This window comes from Phyllobates terribilis, unplaced genomic scaffold (genome assembly GCF_046119375.1).
Source record: "Phyllobates terribilis strain yellow unplaced genomic scaffold, ASM4611937v1 Scaffold_9__5_contigs__length_417890890, whole genome shotgun sequence".
Classification (NCBI taxonomy): Eukaryota; Metazoa; Chordata; class Amphibia; order Anura; family Dendrobatidae; genus Phyllobates; species Phyllobates terribilis.
In genome coordinates, this window is record NW_027362769.1 from 345,975,344 (window position 1) to 346,003,313 (window position 27,970).

The following is a 27,970-nucleotide window of genomic DNA, read 5'->3' on the forward strand; positions in this document are numbered from 1 at the left end:
CTAAAAGGCCCCATTTCAAGTGCAAGCTAGCAGTATGGTATTGCAGCCTGCGGGTGGGTGGGTGGTTGGCTGCATATTTGCGCTTGCATTGCAAGTAATGGGGGAGGTACAATTGAACACTGCCCTGAGACAAGGACTTGCACGGGGATAGTTGCAAGTCTGCATCTTCTGATGCGGAAAGGATCACTTCTGATGGGCACACTTTTAGGCAGTGACCTGTGTGTCAGAGATGCTTCCAGGGGTCTTCCCCATGCTGTTCCCATGTCTTTTCAGCACTGTATGCATGTGTCACACAGCACATGGCCAGATAAGATTGTAAAATGTTAAAATGACATTTCCCGGTGAATGCATTTGTCACGGTTGAAAGCAATACAAAAGTGCAAAAACGCATAAAAAATGCTACTTGTGAACATAGCCCAAGGTGAGGAGGAGTATTTTTGTTTTTGCTTATTTATTTTACATTATACACAAGTCTTTACCCTGGAAAGGAAGTTCCTTAACATATTACACAGGAAAAAAGTTTCACTTTTGTTTTTGAACGTTTTATTGTGAGCCCGTACAAGTGGCTTAATACCTCTGACCACGTTGTTGACAGCAGTGACCTGGGGGTCAGAAATGCTTCCTGGGGCGATGCCCATGCTGTCCCCATGTCATTTGAACACTGTCACTATCGTTTTGGGCACTTTTTAGGCTTTCTACAGACTGCCGGGGGTGCCGCCGCAAAAATGCTCGGGTCTCCCATAGACTAACATTGAGCTCGTTGCTCGGGTCGAGCACCCGAGTATCACGGTGAGCTCGGCCCGAGCTTCGAGCACCCGAGCATTTTAGTGCTCGCTCATCTCTAATTGTTACCCTTTTGCTCATCAGTGTAATTTATGTTAAATTTATAAAAGTCATGCAGTACTAATACATTTGGCACAGTTTTACACTATCCTAAAGTGAGAAAATGAAATACACACCTACTGTGAACAGGTGGATATTTGTGCCAAAATTTGTGACCTCTTCTGGTGTAAAGCTCAAGAAAAGTGTCTAAGGTTATGTTCACATGTGGCATTTTATGCCAAGTTTTTTTTTTTTTAGCGCATTTTTGCTGCAGAAAAAATGTAGCGTTTTACAGTAATAGCGACGTGAATAAGATTTCTGAAATCTCATGCACACGCTGCTTACTTTATCCCTGCAGATTTGAACCATCAAAGTGTTTATTCAGGTCAATTCTTTCAGCACTTTTGCAGCATTTTTCACTCATACAAATGGCTGGGGAAAAAAAAAATAGAAGAAAATAAAAAATAAAAAAAAGCAAGTATTTTTTGCTGCCACTCTGGTTTTTGGTGCAAAAAAAAGAAATGCTGCAAAAATTCCACGTGTGAACATTCCCTATGGCTATGTTCACACCATGTTTTTTTTTTGTGTCAATTTTCTGCAGCAAAACCTAATCCCTCAAGGGAGGTTTGTTCAGGATTTTTCTTGCAGATTTGGTGATTTTTGGTGCGTTTTTCCAGCGTTTTTTTCACTGTCCTTCTGTCTCTTTTTATGCTTGTACTTAAAGTTCAGTGAAAAGAAAAACCCCATTCTATTTTTGCATCAAAAACACTGAAAACAATTTTGGTGCGTTTTTTTTCACCACCCATTACTTCCTACGGGTGAAAAAAAGCTGAAAAAGTGACATGCTCTATTTTCCAAAAAAACATGCAAGGCATAAAATACTGGAGAAAAAAACATGATGTGTGAACTAAGAATTCTGGAATCTCATAGACTTTGCTGGTACTGCAAAAGGCAGCTGAAAACTTGCATAAAAAACGCATCAAAAAATGCTGAAAAAAACATGATGTGTGAACATAGCCTAAGGGTATTCAGTTGGGAAAAAAAAAACTGTGTGTCCATTAAACTCAACTTTAAAGCAACTAACCAGTCGGACAGTCACTATATGATGTCAGGAATGAATAGTGATATTCACAGATGACATCCTTATATCAGTACAGTGGGACCTAGATCCAGAGGGACTCGTGGTGGCAGCGGCAATATGGGGCAAATGGTAGCCGGATACCAGATAACGAGATCATTCTCTGCTTACTAAGCCCTGGAGAAGAGGGTTATCGTTCTTGGATCAGAATATACTATATAGCTTTAAAGAAAATACTTATATAGCTTAGCTAAAATAAAAAGAAGACAGAGAACAAAAGAAAAAAGGAAAGCAAGAAAGAAAGAGGAGAGCAAGACAAAGAAGAGAAAGAACAGAAGAAAAAAGAAAGAAGGAGGAAGCAAAAAAAGGATATAATGGGGAGAGATCGAAAAAAGAGAGAAAGAATGTTTAGAAAGGAAGTGTATAAAGTAGTGATGAGGGAGCATGCTCGTTACTCGAGATTTACGAGCATGCTCGGGTGGATTCCGAGTATCTTCGGTGTACTCAGTGATATGTTTGAGTCACTCCTGCACATGATTTGCGACTGTTTGACAGCTTTAATACATGTGAGGATTGTATGTTTCTTAGGCATTCCTCACATGTATTAAAGCTGTCAAACAGTCAAAAATCATGTGCAGGAGTGACTCAAACATAACACCCAAGTATGCTCCCCGAAAGGGTTAACAGAACACGCTCGCTCATCACTAGTATAAAGCAGAGAAGGAAAAAACAGAGACAGAAAGACAAAAGAGATACAGATATAGATATAAAGGCGTGTTCACATGGAGTGTTCTTTGAGTGTATTTGCTTCAAAATCCATGTAAAAACAACTTGTTGGACAAAACATGAGAAAGAGAAAAAGAGAGAAAGAAAGAAAGAAAGAAAGAAGGAAAGAAAGTGAAAAAGAAGGGAAGAAAGAAGAGAGAAAGGAAAGAAAGAGAAAGAAGGAAAGAAAGAAAGAAGGAAAGAAAGAGAAAGAAGGAAAGAAAGTGAAAAAGAAGGAAAGAAAGTGAAAAAGAAGGAAAGAAAGTGAAAAAGAAGGAAAGAAAGTGAGAAAGAAGGAAAGAAAGTGAGAAAGAAGGAAAGAAAGAAGAGAGAAAGGAAAGAAAGAGAAAGAAGGAAAGAAAGATAGAAAAAGAGAGAAAGGAAAGAACGATAAAAAGAAGAAAAGAAAAAAATAGAAAGAAGAAAAAGGAAAGACAGAAAGAAGAGAGAAAAAGGAAAGATAGAAAAAGAGAAAGGAAAGAACGATAATAAGGAAAGAAAAAGATAGAAAGAAAAAAAGAGAAAAAGGAAAAAGGAAAAAGATAAAAAGGAAAGAGAATGAAAAAGAAAGAAGGAAAGAAAAAAAGAAAACTATACAGAGAATTAATATATGATAAAAAGAAGAGTGTGGGTGAAGGAAAAGAGAGAGGATAAGAAATAAGAGGGATAGGAGTGAGAAGATGAGAAGGATAAAGAGGCAATGGACCATGGAAGAGAGGGAATGAGCAGACAAGATAAGGAATGAGCTCAGAGAAAGGGAATGAGCTTGTGAAGGAGAAAGAGATGTAAAAAATGAGGGACTGTGGTCAGGGAATACAAAGAAATTAGCAGAAAATGAGCACGGGCAGGTGGAATTCATAGAAAACATCAATGGGAGAAGAATGAATTAATAAAATAATAAGCAGAAAAAATGATGGAATGAGCAATAAAAAGTTTACAAAAAGATACAAGTATTCATTGTGAGCAAAGTTTCTAAAAAAATATATATACAGTATGAAGGAATCCAATTACTGTTATCACTCCATTTAACAATGTATGTACAAATGTATTCATCACTGGCAAATAAACACAAAAGTGCAAAAAACAATGGCAGCTATAACATGCAATGAAAAAAAAACTATGCAAATACACGACAACAACTAAAAAGACAAGTGCAAGATGTCACTAATGATCCGAAACCTCAGCCGCAAAGGACACATTACAGACAAGGAGAAGGAATCTGAGACATGGACAGAAACCTGGGCTGTCTCCAGGCAGCAGAGGAAGGGTTAACCTTCGCCTTTAAAGGAAGCCTGTTCAGCAGCACTTCCACCAAACACAAATTAGAACAACCCTGGGAATCTATGAAGCACCAGACTGTTGCCAAGGACATAAGGAATGAACTCCTCCACACTGCTCCTAAAATCACAGTCATCAAGGAGGAGATGTCTCTATTCCAGCCGAATGTCCCACCAAGTTTTTTTCATGGCTACTGAATCATACAAATAGGTGACATCTGAGCAACGTGCGTTATAAGGCAGCGAGGAGCCGAGAGGGAGAAAGCTCCACATCTATGATCTGGGATGTCTTTTAAGGATCTTCTAGACTCTTGACAAGGAACCTAAGAGGCGATATAAAGCTGAAAGGTAATCTACCCGATTTTCTTGAAGTGGGGGTCTGGGGAAGCTCTTTTATTTTTAAGAAGGTAGCCCATCACCTTGTACTAGCTGTATAATTTGTTCCTTATCTGTATATTACCTATCGAATCACCTATCCACTGGGTACTGGGGACAACTTATTGGAAAGGAAGCCTGTAGAGCAAAAGACACCATCTCTCATTTATGCAACAAGCTGTAGAATGAGCATATTTAATATATATGAGGAAAGTCCAAAAATGGGATATAAACTTCTACCTGCAGTCTATATTTTCTAAGAAGGTGTCCTTTCTGGTTAATCCGACTTGTCGCTGTCATTATGTGTTGTCTGCCACCACTTGTTATTATTCTGCTTACAGCCCGGCTAATAATACAGCTCGAACAAGGTCTTGGAAGGAGAGGGTGCACCTCCAATTAAGCATATAATCCAATAATGCAGAGAAAATGATAGCCCTTGGTCAATATCTTCAGCCTCCTCAGAGACATTATTTGTGATATGCATTGTCTGGGAGATATCTCTCCCTACACACAATAGTCACAAGATTCTAAGTGACCTGCAGTCAAAATATGACCATGGGTTGGATAGACACTTGCATCATAATCAAGTCATCGATGGCAATTAATTTATCTTTTCCTAATGTTTCCTCCTAACCCAAAGCTTATTGATACTTGTGGCTTAATATGATCAGTCGCCAGCAGGAGCGAAAGCTCGGAAATTCTGCTTTTGACATTAGTTCTTCAGTAGGTGCACAAAGATCAGTAGAAGAAAACCACTCAACGAGTCTAAGGGTAGAAATCTGAACATGAGTAGCATCCAGTTCTTCAGTAGGTGCCCAGTAGAAGAAAATCACTCAGTGAGTCTAAGGGTAGAAATCTGATCATGAGTAGCATATACTTCTTCAGTAGGTGCCCAGTGACCAGTAGAAGAAAATTACTCAATGAGTCTAAGGGTAGAAATCTGATCACGAGTAGCACATACTTCTTCAGTAGGTGCCCAGTAGAAGAAAATTACTCAATAAGTCTAAGGGTAGAAATCTGATCATGAGTAGCATATACTTCAGTAGGTGCACAGTGACCAGTTGAAAAAAAACACTCAATGAGTCTAAGAGTAGAGGCAGCTTTCGAAATCTGATCATGAGTAGCATCTAGTTCTTCAGTAGGTGCCCAGTGACCAGCAGAAGAAAACCACTCAACCAGTCTAAGGGTAGAGGCTGCTTTCAAAATCTGATCATGAGTAGCATCTAGTTCTTCAGTAGGTGCCCAGTGACCAGTAGAAGAAAACCACTCAACGAGTCTAAGGGTAGAGGCTGCTTTCAAAATCTGATCATGAGTAGCATCTAGTTCTTCAGTAGGTGCCCAGTGACCAGCAGAAGAAAACTACTCAACCAGTCTAAGGGTAGAGGCTGCTTTCAAAATCTGATCATGAGTAGCATCTAGTTCTTCAGTAGGTGCCCAGTGACCAGTAGAAGAAAACCACTCAACGAGTCTAAGGGTAGAGGCTGCTTTCAAAATCTGATCATGAGTAGCATCTAGTTCTTCAGTAGGTGCCCAGTGACCAGTAGAAGAAAACCACTCAACGAGTCTAAGGGTAGAGGCTGCTTTCAAAATCTGATCATGAGTAGCATCTAGTTCTTCAGTAGGTGCCCAGTGACCAGTAGAAGAAAACCACTCAACGAGTCTAAGGGTAGAGGCTGCTTTCGAAATCTGATCATGAGTAGCATCTAGGTGATGATCAAACTGTCTCAAAAGCAAAATTGGACTTATACAAATTGGATTTGGGGGTCATAAAATGTATCAAACTTGACGAGATAATTATTGAAGTTCAATTTTTATTTATTGACCAAGAGTAATTCTGATGATGATTTCTCTAATGGTTCCATCACCAAGAAATCGGCACTTGTGGTACCATATTCCCCAGAAGGAGCAGTTAGGACACGCGGGGGACTTATGTTTCCAAAGCTGCTGCTGTGCCACCTACTGCGAGAGGTTGAGCTACTGAAGATCGATCCCTGTAAGCAGCAACAAACACAATTTCATTGCCTAAGGGCTCATGCAGACTAGACTATAAATCGGACGTGTGCTATCAGATTTTTAGTAGTATAGCTCATGGACAGCAGACTGACTCAATAGGGCTGTTCAGATGAGCAATTTTTTTCTGAGTCCGACTGTCCGTGAGAAAAAAATCACAGCATCCATTCGAATGAGACGCACCCATTCATGTCTATGGGTGCATAAAAAAAACGAATCCCACATGGAACATCCGAGTTGTATCCGATTTGTATGGATACATTTCTATTATTAACTTAGGAAACTGTATTTGATCACGTACATTTTTTAGTGTAGCTGTATGAAAACAGATCGCACACGGGCGTAAAAAACGGACACCCGGATGGCAAAAATTTGTTGATAATTTCTGGATGAAACTCAGATTTTTTATCTGCTCTTCTTCAGTTTATTCATGATACAAATGTCATATAATATCAGGTCAGGAGAGCGGCATTTAACCTAATATCTGTTGATTGTGCCAACGGAATGCCAGTCTTTACCATTTATACCAACTGTATTGGTGCATCTTACTTAGGCGCGGGCTACTCAGCGACTTTGGTCTCGACATCTGTCGCACGACCAAGGTTTGCTCTGTGTTGCTGCTACATCGCAGCACAATACAAGCGATCGGAGTCGCACTGTGATGCCGACGGCACTGTGACAAGTCACTTAATGGACTGCTTGCTGTCATTTTGATAAAATTACTGTTTTACCTGCTGCACATTTAGCAGTTCTCTGAATGCTGAGCTCTGTATAACCCCACCCACACTACTGATTGGCTGATTTTTGTATGCACTGTGCATAGGCAGAAAGCTAACAATCAGTGGTGAAAGCGGAGTTACATAGAGCTCAGCAATATGGAGGACTACATGGCAGCAGGTTTACTAGTCCTCTAGTGATAATCTCCAGCTGATAAAACAGGGATTTTATCAAAACTACAGCACGCAGCCCAGTAAGTGATACCTCTCTGGAATCAGGGTCTCTGCCCCTTATCAGATTAAGTGGCAATAACCTGGTGAGAGATTCCCTTTAATGACATCTGTGTCTGGAAAAAGATAGGTGACAATCAATATGTCCGCCATGCAGTTTTACACAACTTTCCATGCTCTTTGCCTGCAAATCTGCATTGACGCATCCCTCAATTCCAAAGCCAGCACCCTTTGGGTTTTGGGAGGCATGATATCTGGGTAAATATATTCTATGCGTGTGAAGTAGGTGGTAGAAAGGGAACCCGCAATAGGTGCAATTTAGCTTTATGGGGCTGCACAGGGGTGAATATATATCATTGGTGCAACCGCGCCGGGGCCAGAGAGGTAACGGGGCCACTATCACCTCCAAAGCAGGTGGAATTGTGCATTATGAAGATCTATTGGACTGCAAAGGGCCCCTATATTGTTCCTGTGTCTATCCCTGGGGCTGCGTGCATGAAATATCCCTTCACAGACGCTTTCCCTACAGTCCTATGTAATAATACACACAGGACATCAATATTACATCACTTTTTAATGGTCAGGCAAAAAAAAAATTAAATGCCAGCAGCAAATTTTTAACAAGTGGCTACCGGGCTCCTGGGATTTGTGCAGCCCTACTTTATATAGTGATTTCTATGGACAAGTATGAAGATGGATACTGATATATGGAGATAACGGGAGGCATCTTCCCCTCCTACAGCTGAATTTTATCTTTCCTAATACATGATTACTGCCCGCTAATCTACTAATTAGATTTGATGGAGAAGAGGGAATTTCGGAATAATGTATGGACCCTGGCTTATATCCATGATACTCAAGCCAGACGTCCATATACACGTCTGATTGTGATCGCTGCAATTATGTCAGACAAATGTATGTATAACTCTACTGTGATGTGAATATTAGGTCATAGGATTGTAAAGGGTGAATTCCACCGGGAAAATTCGCTGCATCTTTTCAAAAATTGCATTCGCGGCCAATTTTGGAAAATCTCATCCACAATGCTGCTACTGTAAGGGCTCGTTCAGACATCCGTACAAATCGGACGGCAATGCACAGACTGGCCGCAGATTTTCTGTCCAGAAAAAAAAATATCCTACCAATTTCAGTTTACAGCTTCTATACAGACTCATGTGTCTCCATAGTAACAGACTACTAACAAACAGATTCCGTAGTCATACTCTCTTAGAATCCTTCTCCAACTTGCTGCGAATAGTCCATAGCTTTTAGGCTAAATCAAACTTTATTGGTTTTCCTCAAGTACAGAAAATGCAAAAGTCTCAAATTAAAGACCCGATCGTGGAGCTAAAAGGTCCAACAACTTTCCCCATACAGATACATGAACGATCGAACAGTCATAGGTATGGGGGAGTCGGGAGACATAGCTGTCGAGCGATTGGCCAACAGACATCTCAGGTGTATGGATACCTATAGATGAACAATGAGATACACAATGAATATTGGCCGAACCAAGCCCACCAACCATCTGATGTGTATGAGGGCCTCCTGATGTTAGAGAAGAGATGGATCGGGCAGTCGGAATTTCAAAGGCCAATGGTTTTGTTTTAAGGGAAGATCATCCGCTGCCAGGGGAGTATGTCAGCGACTGACTTCTCTCTCCCCATCGAAAACATATGAACTCTTGGCCAAGTTAATGTGTATGGAGGAGTCGGGAGAGATAGCTTTCTCTTAAAGGCAGGTGTCGCTGGCAGTTATCTCATGTGTATGGCCAACTTAAAGTGGTTCTCCACTACTAGGACAACCCCTTCTTGATCAAAATGTTTGGCCCCGATAAAATAAAAAAGCCTATACTCCCCTCCCGTGCCAGCACGGTTCCAGCAGTGTTGGCACTCGCAGTCCCGGGGCTTCCATGTTGTGACACTCAGCACCGGCGTCACTGTCTCAACCTTCTGTCGAATTTAATATGAAGAGGAAGTCCGCGCTCCAGCTGATCTCTGACTTCCTCTTCATCTTCAATTTGTCTGAAGGTGGAGACAGTGACGCCATAGCTGACTGGGCGCCGGGCACCACGTGTCACAACAACCGCATGGGAGCTCCGGGACCACGAGTGCCGACAGCGCGGGAACGGCGCCGGCACGGGAGGCGAGTATAAGCTTTTTTTTATTTTATCGGGGCCAAGCGTGGTATGACAAGGAGCTGTCCAACTAGTGAACAACTTCTTTAACAACTGATGCTCTGAGATGTGGAGCAAACCCAGTCTCCCATTAAAATGCTGCACGATAGGATCAAATTATTAAAGGGGCAGCTGCCATAAGATTCGTGCTGCCCGAACCACCAGCACCATGAATCAGACCACGGCTGCACAATTGCAGCTAAAGTATGTTTTAAGGTTTTTAATTCTGAAAATATTTTCTGAGACCTGTAACTTATTGAAGTTTGTGGGAAAACTGCGGTCACTAAAAAAAAAAAAAACACACACAAATCTGGAGTTTCAAAAGATATATTATTTTATATTTTCATAGATTGGACTGTTACGGATACCAATTATGTTTATCATTTATCATTTTTTCCCATTATTTTATTTTAAAAATGTGAGAAAGCGGTGATTTAAACTTTAAAACATTTTTTAAAAATATATAAAAAAAAGTAACTATTTTTCAGTCCTTCTAGGGGACTTGAACCTGTAAATCTTTGATAGCTTTTACTATATACCGCAATACCACAGTATTACAGTATATAGTGAAAATTGCGGTCTCCTATGAAGCTTTGCCTGGCCCCCGGCTGCCATAACCCAGTGGCACCTCATGATTGCATCGTGGGAAACTGATGGGAGCTAGTGAGCGCGTGCACCAGTGATCAGTGATTGACAGCGGCATTTAAATAGTTAAACTGCAGGAATTGAGGCTGTCAGCTATATGATTGCTGTCCTTACAGGCAGATTCTTGCTGTGTATTATAGGCAGAATCTGCCGGGTATGGTGCAGGCTCAGCTCCTGAGCCCCTTCTCTACATGTGAAAAGGTCATTGTACAGGAGGAGGAGGTGAGCTGTGACACCAGCTATTGTGAGTGATGGATCCTGTGTTCTCTACTGTATATAGAGGTGTTATCAGTCATTGTACAGGAGGAGGAGGAGGTGAGCTGTGACATCACCTATTGTGAATAGTGAATCCAGCATATATAAAGAGGTGCTACCTTTCATTGTAGTCTTGTCTGCAATGATAATGAGACTGACGAAAACACTTCTGTACAGAACAGGAAGCATGTGTCTCAAATTAGGCCTAGTGGAAAATGACAAAATTGCAAGATCTCTGTGTTTTTTATGTAGTGTTATGGAAAATTCAAAAGAAAAGATTATCAATATATTTTTTTAAATATTTTATCATAAAAATCTGATTTAAACAATTTACTGATGACACATTGCCTTTAAATGTCTGATTTTGTCCCAATCTTTCTCTAAGGGAGAGAGGATTGGAATTTTACATACCTCCATCCATAATGAAAAGACACATAAAGGCAAACACTACAGACCCTGCAACAACAGTCCCAAAGAATCAAAGCACTGACGCGCCCTGGGTATAACACCAATATCGATCCATTGTTCGAGAACCCCTTTAATGTGCGATAATAGCCAGTGGCTTTGCACTAATCAACATCTTTCTTGCTGAAGCAATATTCGGATTATCATTCTCCTTTGAAATCCACACATGAAACCATTGAGGCATGAAATGAAAAAGCGTGTTAGAAAAAGATGCAGTGGATTAAAATAAAAGCGGAAATTCCATGGGAAAAGAAAATATTCAACCAATCAATGAGCAAAACACGACCAGGATCGATCCGATACCGCTGAGAAAGACAAGGAACTTAGTCGCTCTCCATTTGAGCTACTTTCGAGAAAGCTTTACTTTAGATCACCAACACTAATAGAGTGCCAGTATTGACTCATTTAAAGGGCTTGTCCAGAATTGGAGTAAAAGGATGCTGTGCAGTGCAGACTGGGACATGTTTTGCAGGTGTCATGTTTTTCAATGGGCGACCTCAGATTTAATGTGACTGCAATTCCAGACACAGCCATAGACAGATGTGGCTGTGTCTGGAATTGCAGTCACATTAGATCTGAGGTCGCCCATTGAAAAACATGACACCTGCAAAACATGTTCCAGTCTGCACTGCACAGCATCCTCTCTCATCATGCATTGCACAGTTTAGGATTCTGAGATATGTGTAGGACAAGATTAATTCGCAATCCTGCACCCCTCCCTGACTTTAAAGTGGTCTGTCCCTCTCACCATCGGTATAAATAAAAAGTCAGTACTTGCCCTCATCGGTGATTGACTGCAGCGCTGTTGACGTTGCAGTTGAGCAGGGGTGGAGATGCTGGACCCGGGGAATGTGAGAAAAGTCGGCGACCGCTAATCATTATGTCACGTGAGCACTGCAGCCAATGTCATTCGAGTGTCAGGAGACACAACACCGACACCGCTGCAATGGCGCCAGTGGGATAAGCTTGTCCTATTTTACTCCAGGAACTTGGGTATTTAAGAAGCTGTTGTCCAAGTAGAAGACAACCCCTTTAAATTTGTTTTTATCACATTTTTGGTGATTTTTTGTCCATAGTACAATCTTTATTAAAAATAAAAAAAAAATACAAATCTTGCAATTTTCACATTGACCACTGGGGGTGTTCTAGACTCTAACTTCCTTTTGCGTCCGGAAATAATACATGTACATTAGCCATAATGAACAGACTCAGACCCTATGAAGCATCTAATGAGCGTGTGCAAAGGTCATTGTGAAAAGAGGGGGAGGAGGTGAGATGTGACATCTCCTGTTGTGATTGGTGGATCCGGTGTTATCAGCTGTTACCTGTCATTGTAATGCTGCCTCTGATAAGAAAACTACTTTAAACTTCCTTAAGGGGCAGGTAAGTATGAGTGTAAAATAACCCCAGGGGCAAGTGTGAAAATTGTGAAAACCTGATTGAAAGGGAATCTGTCACCATGTTTTTTTTACCCCATACGAGAGCAGCATGATGTAGGGGAGGAGACCCTGATTCCAGTGATGTGACATGACCCCAGCTGGGCTGCTTGCTATCATTTTGATTAAATCACAGTTTTAGCTGCTGCAGATCTACCAGTTCTCTGAATGCTGAGCTCTGTATAACCCCGCCCACACCACTGCTGGCAGCAGTACACTGTGCATAGGCAGAAAGCTGCCAATCAGTGGTGGGGGCGGGGTTATACAAAGATCATGAATATAGAGGACTACATGGCAGCAGGTTTACTAGTCTTCTAGTTATAATCTCCTTCTGACAAAATGGTGATTGTACGAAAACTACAGAAAGATACATCGCTGGAATCAGGATCTCTGCCCCTACATTATGCTGCTCTCAGATTAGGTGGCAAAAACTTGCTGACAGATTTCCTTAGCTCATTAAATTGCCTTTAAAAGAGTAAGTTAAATATACCAAACCTCTATAGCTGCTCCCAGCCTTGCCGCTTTATTCCTGGACCTGTGCTTGACACAGGACAGCATTTTCAGTGTCAGCATGGGACTGAAGCTGTGTAAGGGGCAGCCTGCTCATTTTAATATTTAAGTCAGACCCCTTCCTTATCTACTCATTGATTGAGACACAGAAGGGGGCTGGCTTACTTACTAAAAAAAGCAACCAGACCCCTTGGAAACACCGCTGTATGTCAAGCACAAGGCCGGAAGAGAATCTACTGGACCCCAGTAGGATCGGGACATCAGGCACTTTTATTCTAATTATTTCTTATTTTTGGGGGGATGGACAACCCCCTTTAAAATAGTCTGCCATAGTTATGTATGTTTACTTTTATTTTTTTTTAATTCAGGGATGGGAGTCATAAACTTTGTGAGAAATCTTGGTCTATTGTGTATCAGATGTGCTAATAATTGCTATGTTCCATCTTTAACAATGTAATTTTTCGTGAGAATACAAGAATAACGCTAGTGCACAATGCACAGGAGTGAGGCCAGCCGAGGCTACACGTAGCCTCAAGAACCTTGTTTCCTGTATTTTTAGCTTCGGATAGGCCTTTAAGTGTTCTCTTCCAGTGCTGTATACATGTATATCTCTCTGTGGGCATTCCTACGACTGCACTGACAATTCTCAGGTTTATTTTTGATATTTATACAGAATGTGTTTTCCTCTTTAATAAAGAACAATATCAATCCCCTCCCTTCCTCATAAAATGCATCGACTGCCAGATTATTGTTAAACGGTACAAAACCAAAAATAGGGCGTCGTGCACATAAAGGTATCAACTCTACATAACCACTCGACCCCATATAGTTTGCATCAAAGAGCGAAAACAAATGTCAATCAACTTGTTATACTTTGGATCGGAGCCATAGAGCTGAAAATACACCTTTGTGAATGCAGATTTTGGCAAGAGTTAGAGTTGGCGCGAATCGATTTGAAGGAACCAGACCATTGGCCATATCTGTAAACTGTGGCTGGTGGATGGGAGCCCGGAGGACAGCCTCTTACTTAACGACTCTCCTTTTGATTACAAAAAAAAAGCAAGAAAGAAGGCTGAAAAGGAGCGCTTCTGACGAAGGAGGAGGGGGAAGAAAAACCAACAAAACACAATAAATAGATATCTTGAATGTGGACAACTTTGTTAGAGTTCAATCAGCCTGCTGATACCAGGTCTGGGCATCCTAAACAGGTGATGTATTGTAAGACAGCTGAAGAAACAAAAAAAGGAGCGCCAACCTACCATGCTCGTCGGCTGGCGCTCCTTTTTTTGTGTTTTTTCAGCTGTCTCCTTTTGATTAGTCAGCCTGGCGCAACGTCATCATTGAGGCGTGAAGCACATGCAACGTCTTGCCTGGCAAATTAATCGAAAGGCAAACCGGGGATGCCGTCATATCGAATCGATTCGCAGTAACTCTAATTAAAGGTTAATATATCTTTAATTCGGCACTGTACAGAGACACAAAGAATACTTAATACATAGAATAGTACAGAGCTGCAGGAACTCAGTGTGCCTCCATGTGCTAGCAGACATAACTGTAGAATAGATCGGATTAACCATACATAGGATGCCATGGGCTCAACTAGATTTTATGCACAGGGACTTCACGGTCCATAACAGAGATATTCTGGTGCTGTACAACGGCACCATGTGTATATGTCTATTACTTTATATTATGAATCATATTGACTTCAGGAAATGTATATACAGTGTATTGAAAAAGTATTCATACCTTGTGAACTTTTCCACATTTTTTCACGTTACACTCACAAACAAAATGTATTTTATTGGGATTTTATGTGATATACCAACACACAGTAGCACGTATTTCTGACGTGTAATGAAAATCATACATGGTACCTGGAAATGATGACATGCGTTTTTATTCAGCCCCCTGTAGTCTGACACCGCTAAATAAAATCCTGAGTGACCAATTGCCACCAGAACGTGTACGTCACAATTTTCAGATTTATTTCTTTTAAATAATTACAAAACCATGTATCATCTCCATTACACTTCACAAATACTTGGTACTTTGTGTTGGTATATCACATAGAATACCAACAAAATACATTTAATGGTGTGGGTGTAACGTCCAAAAAATGTGGAAAGGTTCATACAGTATGAATACTTTTCAAGGCACTGTATGCATGTAAATATATATATATATATATATATATATATATATATATATATATATATATATTATGCAAATTAGTAGTCCTCCAAGAAGAAAGCTCTGGTGCCCACTATAGAAAGTAGTAGTTCCCAATCTCCTAATTAAGTAATAACGCAATTGACACGACTCCAATATAAAGGATATCTCGTGTCACATTAGCAGGTGAAATTTGCACAACTACTAAACGCACACCTAGAACTGAGAAGAGTCAAACATTGACATGCAGCCCCATTCAGATAGGGGCACTTACGTAGAGGAGCACTTATCCTAACAATAGAGCACCTGGCATCCCACATTCGCTCAGGAAACCGCAATAAAAGCCCAGAACAAGCCGGTGAGATGAGTGCTGTCAATAGATCAATGCGCTGAAATCACATTGTCAAGAGGCCAAAAATTAATGTCTCTGAAAATTCTGTGCCCAATACAGAATGATGTGCTCTCCATATTAGGTGGGCATGATTCCATTTCCAGAGTATCACAGAGTGGTTAAGCCGGCATTAGATTCAGTCATATGAAAAGCGGTTGAACAAATGTAATAGGGATTATAATCAATACTCATCTGTTCAATCCTCCGATGTTCTAGCGGTCCCCACTGTGATTGCTTCCGTCGCTACATCGATGACGTTACATACATTATCTTAATCGCTGCAGGCAACCACTGGCTTTAAGAATCTAGTTCCACATATGCTGGTGTTGCCATTGAAGCCAGTGATTGGCTGCAGTGGTCACGTGACTGTACAGTGCTGCAGGGAAGTAACAAGAGGCAGCATGGTGGCTCAGTGGTTAGCACTACAGCCTTGCAGAATTGGGGTCCTGTGTTCAAATCCCACCAAGGACAACATCTGCAAGGAGTTTGTATGTTCTCCCCATGTTTGAGTGGGTTTCCTCCAGGTTCTCTGGTTTCCTTCCAAACTCAAAAGACATACTCATAGGGAATGTAGATTGTGAGCCCCAATGGGGACAGCAATGATGATGTCTGTAAAGCGCTGCTGCCTATGTCGGTGCTATATAAATAAGTAAGACTTTTTTGCCTATCAGACTGCTATCTATCCTACGTACATTAGTACCTACAGTGCTGGCCAAAAGTATTGGCTCCCCTGCAATTCTGTCAGATAATACTCAGTTTCTTCCTGAAAATGATTGCAATCACAAATTCTTTGGTATTATTATCTTCATTTAATTTGTCTTCAATGAAAAAAACACAAAAAGAATTGTCCTAAAGCCAAATTGGATATAATTCCACACCAAACCTAAAAAAGGGGGTGGACAAAAGTATTGGCACCCTTTGAAAAATCATGTGATGCTTCTCTAATTCATGTAATTAACAGCACCTGTAACTTACCTGTGGCACCTAACATGTGTTGGCAATAACTAAATCACACTTGCAGCCAGTTAACATGGATTAAAGTTGACTCAACCTCTGTCCTGTGTCCTTGTGTGTACCACATTGAGCATGGAGAAAAGAAAGAAGACCAAAGAACTGTCTGAGGACTTGAGAAACCAAATTGTGAGGAAGCATGAGCAATCTCAAGGCTACAAGTCCATCTCCAAAGACCTGAATGTTCCTGTGTCTTCCGTGCGCAGTGTCATCAAGAAGTTTAAAGCCCATGGCACTGTGGCTAACCTCCCTAGATGTGGACGGAAAAGAAAAATTGACGAGAGATTTCAACGCAAGATTGTGCGGATGGTGGATAAAGAACCTCAACTAACATCCAAACAAGTTCAAGCTGCCCTGCAGTCCGAGGGTGGGTACAACAGTGTCAACCCGTACTATCCATCGGCGTCTGAATGAAAAGGGACTGTATGGTAGGATACCCAGGAAGACCCAACTTCTTACCCCGAGACATAAAAAAGCCAGGCTGGAGTTTGCCAAAACTTACCTGAGAAAGCCTAAAACGTTTTGGAAGAATGTTCTTTGGTCAGATGAGACAAAAGTAGAGCTTTTTGGGAAAAAGCATCAACATAGAGTGTGCAGGGAAAAAAAAAATTCAAAGAAAAGAACACTGTCCCTACAGTCAAACATGGCGGAGGTTCCCTGATGTTTTGGGGCTGCTTTGCTGCCTCTGGCACTGGACTGCTTGACCGTGTGCATGGCATTATGAAGTCTGAAGACTACCAACAGATTTTGCAGCATAATGTAGGGCCCAGTGTGAGAAAGCTGGGTCTCCCTCAGAGGTCATGGGTCTTCCAGCAGGACAATGACCCAAAACACACTTCCAAAAGCACTATAAAATGGTTTTAGAGAAAGCACTGGAGACTTCTAAGGTGGCCAGCAATGAGTCCAGACCTGAATCCCATAGAACACCTGTGGAGAGATCTCAAAATGGCAGTTTGGAGAAGGCACCCTTCAAATATCAGTGACCTGGAGCAGTTTGCCAAAGAAGAATGGTCTACAATTCCAGCAGAGCATTGTAAGGAACTCATTGATGGTTACCAAAAGCGGTTGGTCGCAGTTATTTTGGCTAAAGGTTGTGCAACCAAGTATTAGGCTGAGGGTGCCAATACTTTTGTCCGGCCCTTTTTTGGAGTTTTGTGTGAAATGATCAATGATTTGATTTTTGCTTCATTCTCTTTTGTGTTTTTTCCTTGCAAGCAAATTAAATGAAGATAATAATACCAAAGAATTTGTGATTGCAATAATTTTCAGGAAGAAACTGAGTATTATCTGACAGAATTGCAGGGGTGCCAATACTTTTGGCCAGCACTGTACGTTAATTGCCCATCATTGAACTACCCATCTCCCGTCCAAAAAAAGCTTATTTTCAAGGCCGCTCCCGAAAAAAAATAACCATTTATCAGCTGACAAGTCCAACTAATAAACACTCTTTAATATAAAAAAAACTCCTTAGTCAACCAAAATGGCAAAAGTAATTAGTTATGGGCTACTTTTATAGGATAATAACGGCCAGCTGGGTAGCGTAGGTGGGTCCATTGCGTCTGCCACCGGTATCCAGGAACACCCCCACGCCTTAAGAAGGACTACTATATACCCTGGTAATATGCTCGTTAGCTGTAGTCATCAAATAAAAAAAAAATAACTGTTCTTTAAAGGGAATCTGACTTTATAGGTCCTACTACAGCCACAAAAATTATACCGATGTGCCAGCACTGAGAAATCAAGCTTTGATGAAATATGCAAATAAGCTTGGAAGTGCAATGGGGAAGTGTCAATCTACTCAGAGTGCCTCAACACGCCCCCAATGCCCCTCCAGGCTCATTTGAAAGATCTTTAAAGCTTGATTTCTCATTGTTGACACATCACATTACCAGGAATCATTTTTATTTTTGTCGTATGACCTTTACAGTCTTTAAAATCACTAATTTCAGTAGTAAAATCGACCCAACAGATTCTGTTATAAGGCATAACCTAGGAACAAAAACAGACAGCATGTCGCTTGGGTACATCCTAATTAAATATGCTGCTCTCGGTTATGCTTGACTGGTCCCATGACAGAAGAACCTGAGAAGCCAATCTAAACAAACCACCAAAAGGTCCCGCGGGTATTTAGGGGTTAAAGATTAAACAATAAGTTTGATGTGTTGGGATTTAAGAAGAAAATAAAAGATACAGGGGGTGAAGTGCGCCCCAGTCCAATGTAAATAATCGGAGGAAGAAGACAAATAGTCCACTCCACCGCGGCCAAGTGATTCGGGACGACAGATCCAGAGGTCTCATTCTCAGGGCACATGGGCTGCAGCTGAAGCATTACTGAGCAGTATCTCACAGGCTTTCTGAGAAGAAGGGGACAAAGCTATTTTATAAAAAATAAATATATTTATATATTGGCTAGTGTATAGCCCCGAGGATTTGGTTTTAAAAAAAAATCTAAATCCCCCCAAAAGAATTACATTTAGCTTGAAATTTTTTCCAATTAATATGTCATAATTATACATCACCAGACTTTACAGCTCATTTCAACAGCCAAGTACAAGTCAAGATGTGTTTTATAGACATTAGACATGACTTTACAGGGGATGTCCACGATTTGAGAAATATTTTCAAGAATCTGACCCTTTCTCACCGTTGAAACTACAAATACTCTTATTGTCGCTCATATTCATTCTCATCTGGACTACTGAATCTCTCTACTGATCAGTCTCCCCCTTACCAGACCCTCTCCTCTCCAATCCTTCCTGAATGCGGCAGCCAGGTTCACATTTTTTCCAACTACTACACCGATGCCTCCACCCTGTGCCAGTCATTGCACTGGTTACCCATCTGCTATAGAATACAATATAAACTTATCTCTCTCACACAGTTATACGCCATCCTACATCTCCTCCTTCATCTCTGTCTACCACCCTACCCGTGCCCTCTGTTCTGCAACTGATCGAACGTCAACTTCCTCCGTAATCCGAACCTTGCACTTCTGTCTCCAAGACTTCTCTTGTACTGCACCAGTTTTCTGGAATGCACTACCCCGAATCATACCACTAATACATAATCTCCACATTTTTAAGTGTGCTTTAATAACACATCTCTTTATTGTCTGTACATGTCCCCACTTAATTGTAGTGTGCCGCGGAATATGCTGGTGCTATAGAAATAAAATAATTATTATTTTCTTAATGTGTCCATGTTGGGGAGAACAAAAGTAAAAAAACAAAACAATGAAAACAAAAAAAAGATACTCACCCATCGTAGCAGCGTTGCTCCTTTGCACTCAATACTGTGACCCCTGCTCGTCTCTTGGCATCAACAACCGGTAGGGAGCGTCATGTGACTGCTGCAGCCATTCAGCGGTGTCCGATCTGGTGAAACCCTCACATTCTGTCCAACCAGAAGAAGCTGGCTCAGGTGGAATGTGAAGGCTGCAGTCAATCAGCAGCCGCTGATTAACTATGACAGTCATGTAAGGGTCCCGGGAGATGTTGGTGCTGGAGATCAGTGGGGGACAACGTATCGAGTACGGCTTTACCTCTCTAGAAATGTTCAGTTGAGGGAGAATCTGGAGGTCAGATGTTTGGCCAGTCCCATCAAAAAAGGGTCTTATGATATTGTCTTATGGTACATTATATACTAACATAGTTGATGGGATCGAACAAAAAGGCACAAATCCATCAAATCCAACCTATAATCCCAGTAAGGCAAGAATTGCTTCCTAATCCAGAATAAGTCCCTGGATCAATTACCCAAGTTTCCACAACGAATAAGATATCTGTCTATAGTTGCTTACAGTCTAATGTTGGCAGGACTCGCCGATATCGACAGGCATGGCCAACAGTCTAAAGAATATGGTGGTGCTGGATGACTGAGATTGGGGAAGATGATGATTGCACATGTCCAATTTCTGACTGTTGATCGCATTGTTCTCCCCGAGATAAGCCACCAGCCGATGTTTCTCATGGAGAACACAGAAGAGCTCGGACAAATTAGCGTTACTGTGTATGGGAGAATTGGCTGAGATGGCTGTTGGCCGAATGATTGGCCAAAGCATCATTCTACCCACAGCCATCTAATATGTATGGCCAATTATAAGGTGGCCATACCCATTTGGGGTTTAGATTGTTTTTTGCCAACAATAAGTTTTTGTTCCATGAACGGGCATGACAGATGCTGGCTGATGGAAGATATGTCAAAAAGTTGATCATATGGGGAAAACGGGGGTAATTGTCAATCTTGACGAACAACAGATCTGCAGCCAGTTAATGAAAACCAAGACAGGAGCAAAGACCACACCCGAGATTAATCGGCTATTTTTTGGAACAGTCATTTCAAAATAGGGTAATGACTACCTTCACAGACCAATCGTTCAGAAAAAGGTCAAGTCTGAGGTCCAGTCCAGAAATTAAGTCCTTGCTTCAAAGCAACCAATATTAGACTAATGGTCGATTTAATTAATCCTTCTGTTTTTCAGGTACTGGACATCTTGAAGATTGAGAAATCCAGATACCCTAGTCAACTTGAGACAGCAGCCAAGGTTTGGAAATGCTCTTAGCCCAGGAATATAAAGGATGCTTTCTGGCTTGTGGTGATCTGACATTTATATTTGTGTACCGAGCTTCCGATGTGATAAAAGAAGGCTCCTCATGAGAAATGAACTTCTGTAATTGACTACGACGAGGAGGTCACGGCAAAGCCATAAATGCTGACCACACTATGGATCTTGACCTGTCAAATTTTGTTTTATTGCACATATTCTCCTTTAATTAAAGTCTCAGAATGGATGTATACAACACGGCAAAGCCATCAATTACTTGCAATTTCTCATTACTGGAGCTAAATGAATCATATTATTGCAATGAAAACTTGACCAGCGGTGGCCTTCTGGACATCAACAGGCATTATTTCATCGGGCTCCTCTTATCTTGCCTCTACACAGTTCTTCTTTTCCCTATAGGATTCATTGGAAACATCGTAATTTTGGTCGTAAACATCCGTTTCCGAGAAAAGATGACCATCCCGGACTTGTATTTCATCAACTTAGCCGCAGCCGACCTCATCTTGGTGGCGGACTCCCTAATTGAAGTCTTCAATCTCAACGAGAAATATTATGATATTACCATACTTTGCACCTTTATGTCACTTTTTCTACAAATCAATATGTACAGCAGCATATTCTTCCTTACGTGGATGAGTTTTGACAGATATATTGCACTGACCAAAGTGATGAAATCCAATATATTTCGAACTAAAGAGCATGCGCGACTGAGCTGCGGACTGATCTGGATGGCCTCCATATCGGCAACATTGCTCCCATTCACTGCAGTCCAAGTGCAGCACACGGAGGACGGTCACTTCTGCTTTGCTGATGTCAAAGAAATCCAATGGTTGGAAATTACGCTGGGGTTTATCATTCCTTTTGTGATTATTGGTCTCTGCTATTCTTTGATTATTCGGGTGTTGATCAAGGCGCACAAGCACCGAAACCTGCGTCCAAGGAGGCAAAAGGCGTTGAGGATGATTGTTGTGGTCGTCTTGGTCTTTTTTATCTGCTGGCTACCAGAAAACGTATTTATTAGTATTGGACTCCTGCAAAACACGGACCGACAGCAGGACAATGAGTCTTTCAGGCACAGCCACCCTCTTACAGGACATATTGTCAATCTTGCAGCTTTTTCTAATAGCTGCCTAAACCCCCTGATTTACAGCTTTCTGGGTGAAACCTTCAGAGACAAGCTTCGACTGTACATCAAGGACAAGAGGAGCATGTCTGCCCTCAATAGGTTCTGCCAAGCATCACTTAAGTCGGTCATTCCGGACAGCATGGAACAGTCTGACGGCAAATATAACAGCGGGGTGTAAAGAATAATATAACCAGTTAAGAAGAGTGAGGGATCTGTGTGATTTAAAGGGAACCTGTCTCATTAAATATGAGGCAGGATCTGCTAAGAACATATCGAGAAGATTGATATATAGTTTTGTAAGAAAGGATTGAAGTATAACTTGTATTTTATTTATTTAAAGGGAACCTGTCATCACCTCAACAGAATACATAGCCGTGTTGTTCTTGAAAACAGAACTTATTTGACACCTGCCTAGTGCCCAAGTGCAGCTCCAGTGCTGAGAAATTGCGATCTGAAAGTATATGCTAATTAAGCTGTTTGGGGGCGTGTCAATACACCGAGAATGCATCAGTCAACTTTACTGTTCCCCCCGCACCTGTTCCTGATTTACAAGTGACTAAATGGCTAAAGTTGAAAAAGGCAGCGCTGTCTATCAAGGAGAGGAAGGTGGCGCTGTGAGGGGAGCAATGAAGAAGATTGAAGCTCTTTCTGTGCATTAACATACTCCAAATGCACTACCAGCCTCATTAGCATACACTTTCATAACAGGATTTCACAGTGCTGGAGCCATATGGGTATTGAATAACTTGTACCTTCAAGATCTACATGTGCAAGTATTCTTTTGGGGAAGGGTAAAAAGTTGATGACAGATTCCCTTTCAATTCTGGGATTAGGAATTCAGTGGGCGGGTCTATCAATGATTGACAGCTCTCTCTGTATGATTGCGTTAACAAACATAACTTTCGAAAACTCAGACCGCCCTCTAGCCTCATAGCTAAATCAGAGCAGAGATTTAAATGAATAAAACGTGTTATACAGTAGGACCGCCCACCGGACTCCTAAGCATAGAAAGAGCAGGGATTTAAATGAATAAAACTTGTTATACAGTAGGACCGCCCACAGGACTCCTAAGCATAGAAAGAGCAGGGATTTAAATTGATACAACCTGTTATACAGTAGGACCGCCCACCGGACTCCTAAGCATAGAAAGAGCAAGGATTTAAATGAATAAAACGTGTTATACAGTAGGACCGCCCACCGGACTCCTAAGCATAGAAAGAGCAGGGATTTAAATTGATACAACCTGTTATACAGTAGGACCGCCCACCGGACTCCTAAGCATAGAAAGAGCAGGGATTTAAATTAGTAAAACTTAAGTTATTATGAATCTTTTTCGAAAAAAAAAACCAAAATATTCAGTTCAATTCCTTCTGCTAGTAACACCCTGTTCTCAGGTAGGACAGCATGTACGATGTGACATGTTCCCTATAAGCCACCGGCTTTCAGCGAGGATCCAATCTTTGTAGAAAATCTACAATTCATTCCTGGTAGAAATCATGAAGTTCAGTAAAAGGACACCCTGTAAGCTCGGATACACGTAAACTGTAAAAATATCAAAATGGTTTATCAGGGTAGTGTACATTTCTTCATATAATGTATCGCCATATCATAGCAGTGTCTGACATCATTCCAGTGAATAGTAAAGCAAATATCATGGTTCACACAGAGTCTGACCGGCTTCTTCTTATGCTCCAAATGACACCAAAAACTAAATATAGTCACACCAAAGTGTCAGCAAGTTTGTGTTATTTAATGTAAGAGAAGCATGATGTAGTGGCGGAGATCCTGATTCCAGGGATGTGTCACTTACTGGGCTGAGTGCTGTAGTTTCAATATAATCAGTGTTTTATAAGCAGGAGATCACTCCAGGACTAGGTGTCAAGTGCCAGGCAGTCCAGCTAATCTGTGTAACCCCGCCCCCAGCACTAATTGGCAGCTGGCTGACAGTGTACACAGAAAGCAACCAATCAGTGGTGTGGGCGGGGTTATCCACAGCTCAGCATGCAAAGCACTGCTATATCTACAGCGGAGAAAACAGGGATTTAATCAAAACTGCACCAAGTAGTCCAGTAAGTGACACATCGCTGGAATCAGGGTCTTTGCCCCATCATCATGCTGCTCTCAGATTCCATAGCAAAAACTTTCTGACAGATTCCTTTAAAATATTACTTACTTTACGTGTTATGCAATTAGTAACTTTCTCCAAACCCTAATGGGACCCTATAGTTCCCACTGAAGTGTAGAAATCACACTTGGCCTTCTGAACCCGCTCGCTTTACGCGATAAAGTCAAACTTAAGACACTTATGTAATTAAAAAGTAAAAACAGGAAAACCCTTATTACAAAGGGAGAACGAAGATATCACTAAAGATTATGGTTCCAAGAAAAAAAAAATCCCAATCTCTCCAGGCAGCTGTAGATGGATGTTAGATGTAGTGCGGCCAGAAATGTTGAGTCTCATAGCGACGAGTTGTTTTTTTCCATGCAGCCTTCCTTCTTAAAGCAGATTTGTTACCAGATTTTACAATATAAACAGCATACAATATTTATTAGATCTCTTTGGCCTGGTGGGGCTAGTGTACTTTCTTTGAAAATCCATATCAGAATGGCTATATAATCCCGTTATTAGAAAGAGCATTTTATGAGTCCAACTACAGAGTGAGAGAGCTCATGGGTAAAAGTGTACTCCGTGTCTGTCCACAAAGCCGGACTGACAGCTGCAGTTTGTATTGAGCAGCATTAGATCTGAGCGGGGAGGAGGGACATTGAGGAGCCATCAATCAGGCTTGTTGGAAGGAGATTGAGGTTAAATTTTAAAAAAATAGATCACCGTTCTGACATGAATTTTAAGGGTAAGTACACCAGCTTCATCAAGTCTAAGAAATCTATTTAATAATGCATTCAGTTTATATACTATGAAATGATAGCTGATCCACTTTAAACTATTACATGATTACTCCCTCATAAGGAGCTAAAACCATATATATACACACACACACACACACACACACATATATATATTTATTTATTTTTTTCAATTAATGGGTAAAATCAATCTATATTCGGTGAAGTCAGATTTCCCTATTACAGAGACAGGAGATGGTGGTTGGTGTTTATAAGATTCTATGAAGGTCAGAGGAAGGAGGGATTAGAGGCAGACCCAGACATTCTACTGAAACAACAGTTACAGTACTGCATAGAACCTTATGAGCACCAACTGTCATCTCCAATCTTAGTAACAGGGAAGTCTATGAATTGAGAATGTTGAGAATGATCATTCCAGGAGGAGGTAAAAAAGCAAAAAGGAGAAAAGTTTCTTATCTTCAGTTTTCTCATCTGTACTACTGATTTACGAAAAAAGAAATAAAATAATGGTTACTTTTTAAAGGGGTTGTCCAGCCTTGGGGTACAAGTCTGCAGTCACTCTATGTAACGTAAGACTTGTGAATCCTCACAGGACGCACGGATTCTCCGATGCTGATGCTGGTGAAAGTATGTGATTTGCATACATGTGGTCACATGCCGACTAGAAGTGCATGACCTAGCTCAATGCAAGTTTATTGAGATCTAGTGGGTATGTCTAGTGGGAATGTGACCACGAGTATGACAGCCTGCTCCCGGCATCAGGGAACCCTCATAGTGTGCATGCTGTGAGGATTCAAAGGTCTGCAGTCACATAGGATGACCGCAGACTTGTACCCAAAGGCCTGATAACCCCTTTAACTCCAGCAGCAATGAGGAAGGGGGCTATGACCGTCGGAGCCATTTGAAAACATAAAAAAGTCTACTGACCTGACAGAGGGCAAAAGGAAACACAGTCTCCATTGTGTGAATGGGGGCTTATCATTATGACTGCCTATGCAGAGAGGGGCTTCTCTGGCGCATAATGCAAATGGACAAAGTCATACATAGTGAGAAACTAGCCAAAAACTGAGCCGACACCTGTATTAGACTTCATCACAGTCTAAGTAGATGGAGCGGCTGATGAAAATGCCTAATTTCAATCTGAACCATGTGGCTAGAAGAAGAGGAGCCACCATTATGAAACCCACCCTATGGGGGGCTATAGTGTCTGTTCTATCAGGGGACATAACAGAATGATGTATGTAGTAGAGACATATGAATACGAAGTAGAAAATTTTAAACAAAAAAACTTATTAGAATACTTAAAGGGGTATTCCCATCTCAATATATAGTAGGTATAATAATATTAGAACTGTAGTATAGTTCTTCTGATTCGCAGTGTCACTTACCCCATGTGCAGGGCATTGCAGTAGCTTAGATATTCATTTTTACGACCACTCATATAGTGACAGTAGCTTAGATATCCATAGCTATGACCTCTAGTAACTGTCACTATATGAGTGGTTGTAATAATGAATATCTAAGCTACTGCAATGCCCTGCACATGGGGTAAAAGACACAGCTAATCAAAAGAACTATGCTACATTTCTAATTGGAGGTATTTGCTAATATTATTATTATTACACCTACTATATATTGGGATAGGATCTTGGAGAAGGGAATACCCCTTTAACCCAATTTAATATGTATATATGGCCAAGAAGGCTCTTGTATGTGTGCATTGTAATCTGCAAGGGTGTGCCAAGTGTTTATCCTACTCCTTCCTGCCTGGCAACAAAACAACTCCACCAGTGCCAGAACGCACCCCACACCCGGACCCTTCACTCTGCAGTTGGAAGATAAAAGATCCTACATACGAAATTGCAGTGACATCATATGGTGTCCTGGAAAGATCCTACATGACCGCTCCAAGGACTTTGGGGTTTTTTGAAGAACTTACTGGCTAACTGCCTTGAGTCAACTGAAGGAAAAAAAAAAAACTCCAAAAAAGGCATCAAAAACAAACCCTAAACTTTTTTTTCCTCATGAATTTTTCATCTAGAAAAATCAACATTAAAAAAAACAAAAAAAAACAAACTGTGTGAACATGGCTTAAGATTTAGCAGGTTTCCCAAGTGTGAAATCCATAGTCTAATGAGAAATGGCTAACGGGTAATGAGCTGTGAGCCAGTGATTCTTAGTATCATGCAAGATCTACGAGGTTCATTATTTTTAATGTGTTAATATAAAAGGAAATGAGGCAGAAAACATAATATATATCACATTCGTCTCATGTACTACACATCAAAAAATATTCAGCCGGAAAAATAAAAAATAACATATAGGCCACACACCTATCTACATATGACTGTCACTATCGGTGGTTTTCAAACTTTGGGTTTTCTAGCCGGCTTCCAACTAGACTACTAAAATGGTCATTTTTTTTTTTTTTTTATTAAAGTAGTAGTTCTTTCCAAAAGGATTATACAACCATTCTGACATGGATTTTCAAAGTAAGTACACCAGCCTCATCTGACATCTGACATCTAATTAATAATGTATGTAGTTTCTATTAAAGTAGTTCTTTCTAAAAGGATTACACAACCATTCTGACTTGGATTTTCATAGTAAGTACACCAGCCTCATCAGACATCTGACATCTAATTAATCTAATTAATAATGTATGTAGTTTCTATTAAAGTAGTTCTTTCTAAAAGGATTACACAACCATTCTGACATGGATTTTCAAAGAAAGTACACCAGCCTCATTAGACATCTGACATCTAATTAATAATGTATGTAGTTTCTATTAAAGTAGCTCTTTCTAAAAGGATTACACAACCATTCTGACATGGATTTTCAAAGTAAGTACACCAGCCTCATTAGACATCTGACATCTAATTAATAATGTATGTAGTTTCTATTAAAGTAGCTCTTTCTAAAAGGATTACACAACCATTCTGACATGGATTTTCATAGTAAGTACACCAGCCTCATTAGACATCTGACATCTAATTACTAATGTATGTAGTTTCTATTAAAGCAGTACTTTCTAAAAGGATTCCACAACAATTCAGACATGGCTTTTCATAGTAAGTACA

General features: G+C 40.8%; 2 protein-coding genes across 4 annotated transcripts in view; one reads left to right on the forward strand and one right to left on the reverse strand.

Annotated features, from left to right (window-relative positions):
* Positions 1 to 27,970, reverse strand: part of CHLSN (cholesin) — a 279,333-nt gene that overhangs the window by 206,941 nt on the left and 44,422 nt on the right. The window lies entirely within an intron of this gene.
* Positions 3,982 to 26,211, forward strand: GPER1 (G protein-coupled estrogen receptor 1). Its single transcript, XM_073648073.1, has 2 exons — positions 3,982 to 4,290; positions 20,816 to 26,211. The coding sequence occupies exon 2, from the start codon at positions 21,121 to 21,123 to the stop codon at positions 22,201 to 22,203; it is 1,083 nt and encodes a 360-aa protein (XP_073504174.1). The 5' UTR covers positions 3,982 to 4,290; positions 20,816 to 21,120; the 3' UTR covers positions 22,204 to 26,211.

Bases quoted from the DNA above. Each gene is read 5' to 3' on its own strand.
- GPER1 (XM_073648073.1), top strand. From the start codon at position 21,121: ATGGATGTATACAACACGGCAAAGCCATCAATTACTTGCAATTTCTCA.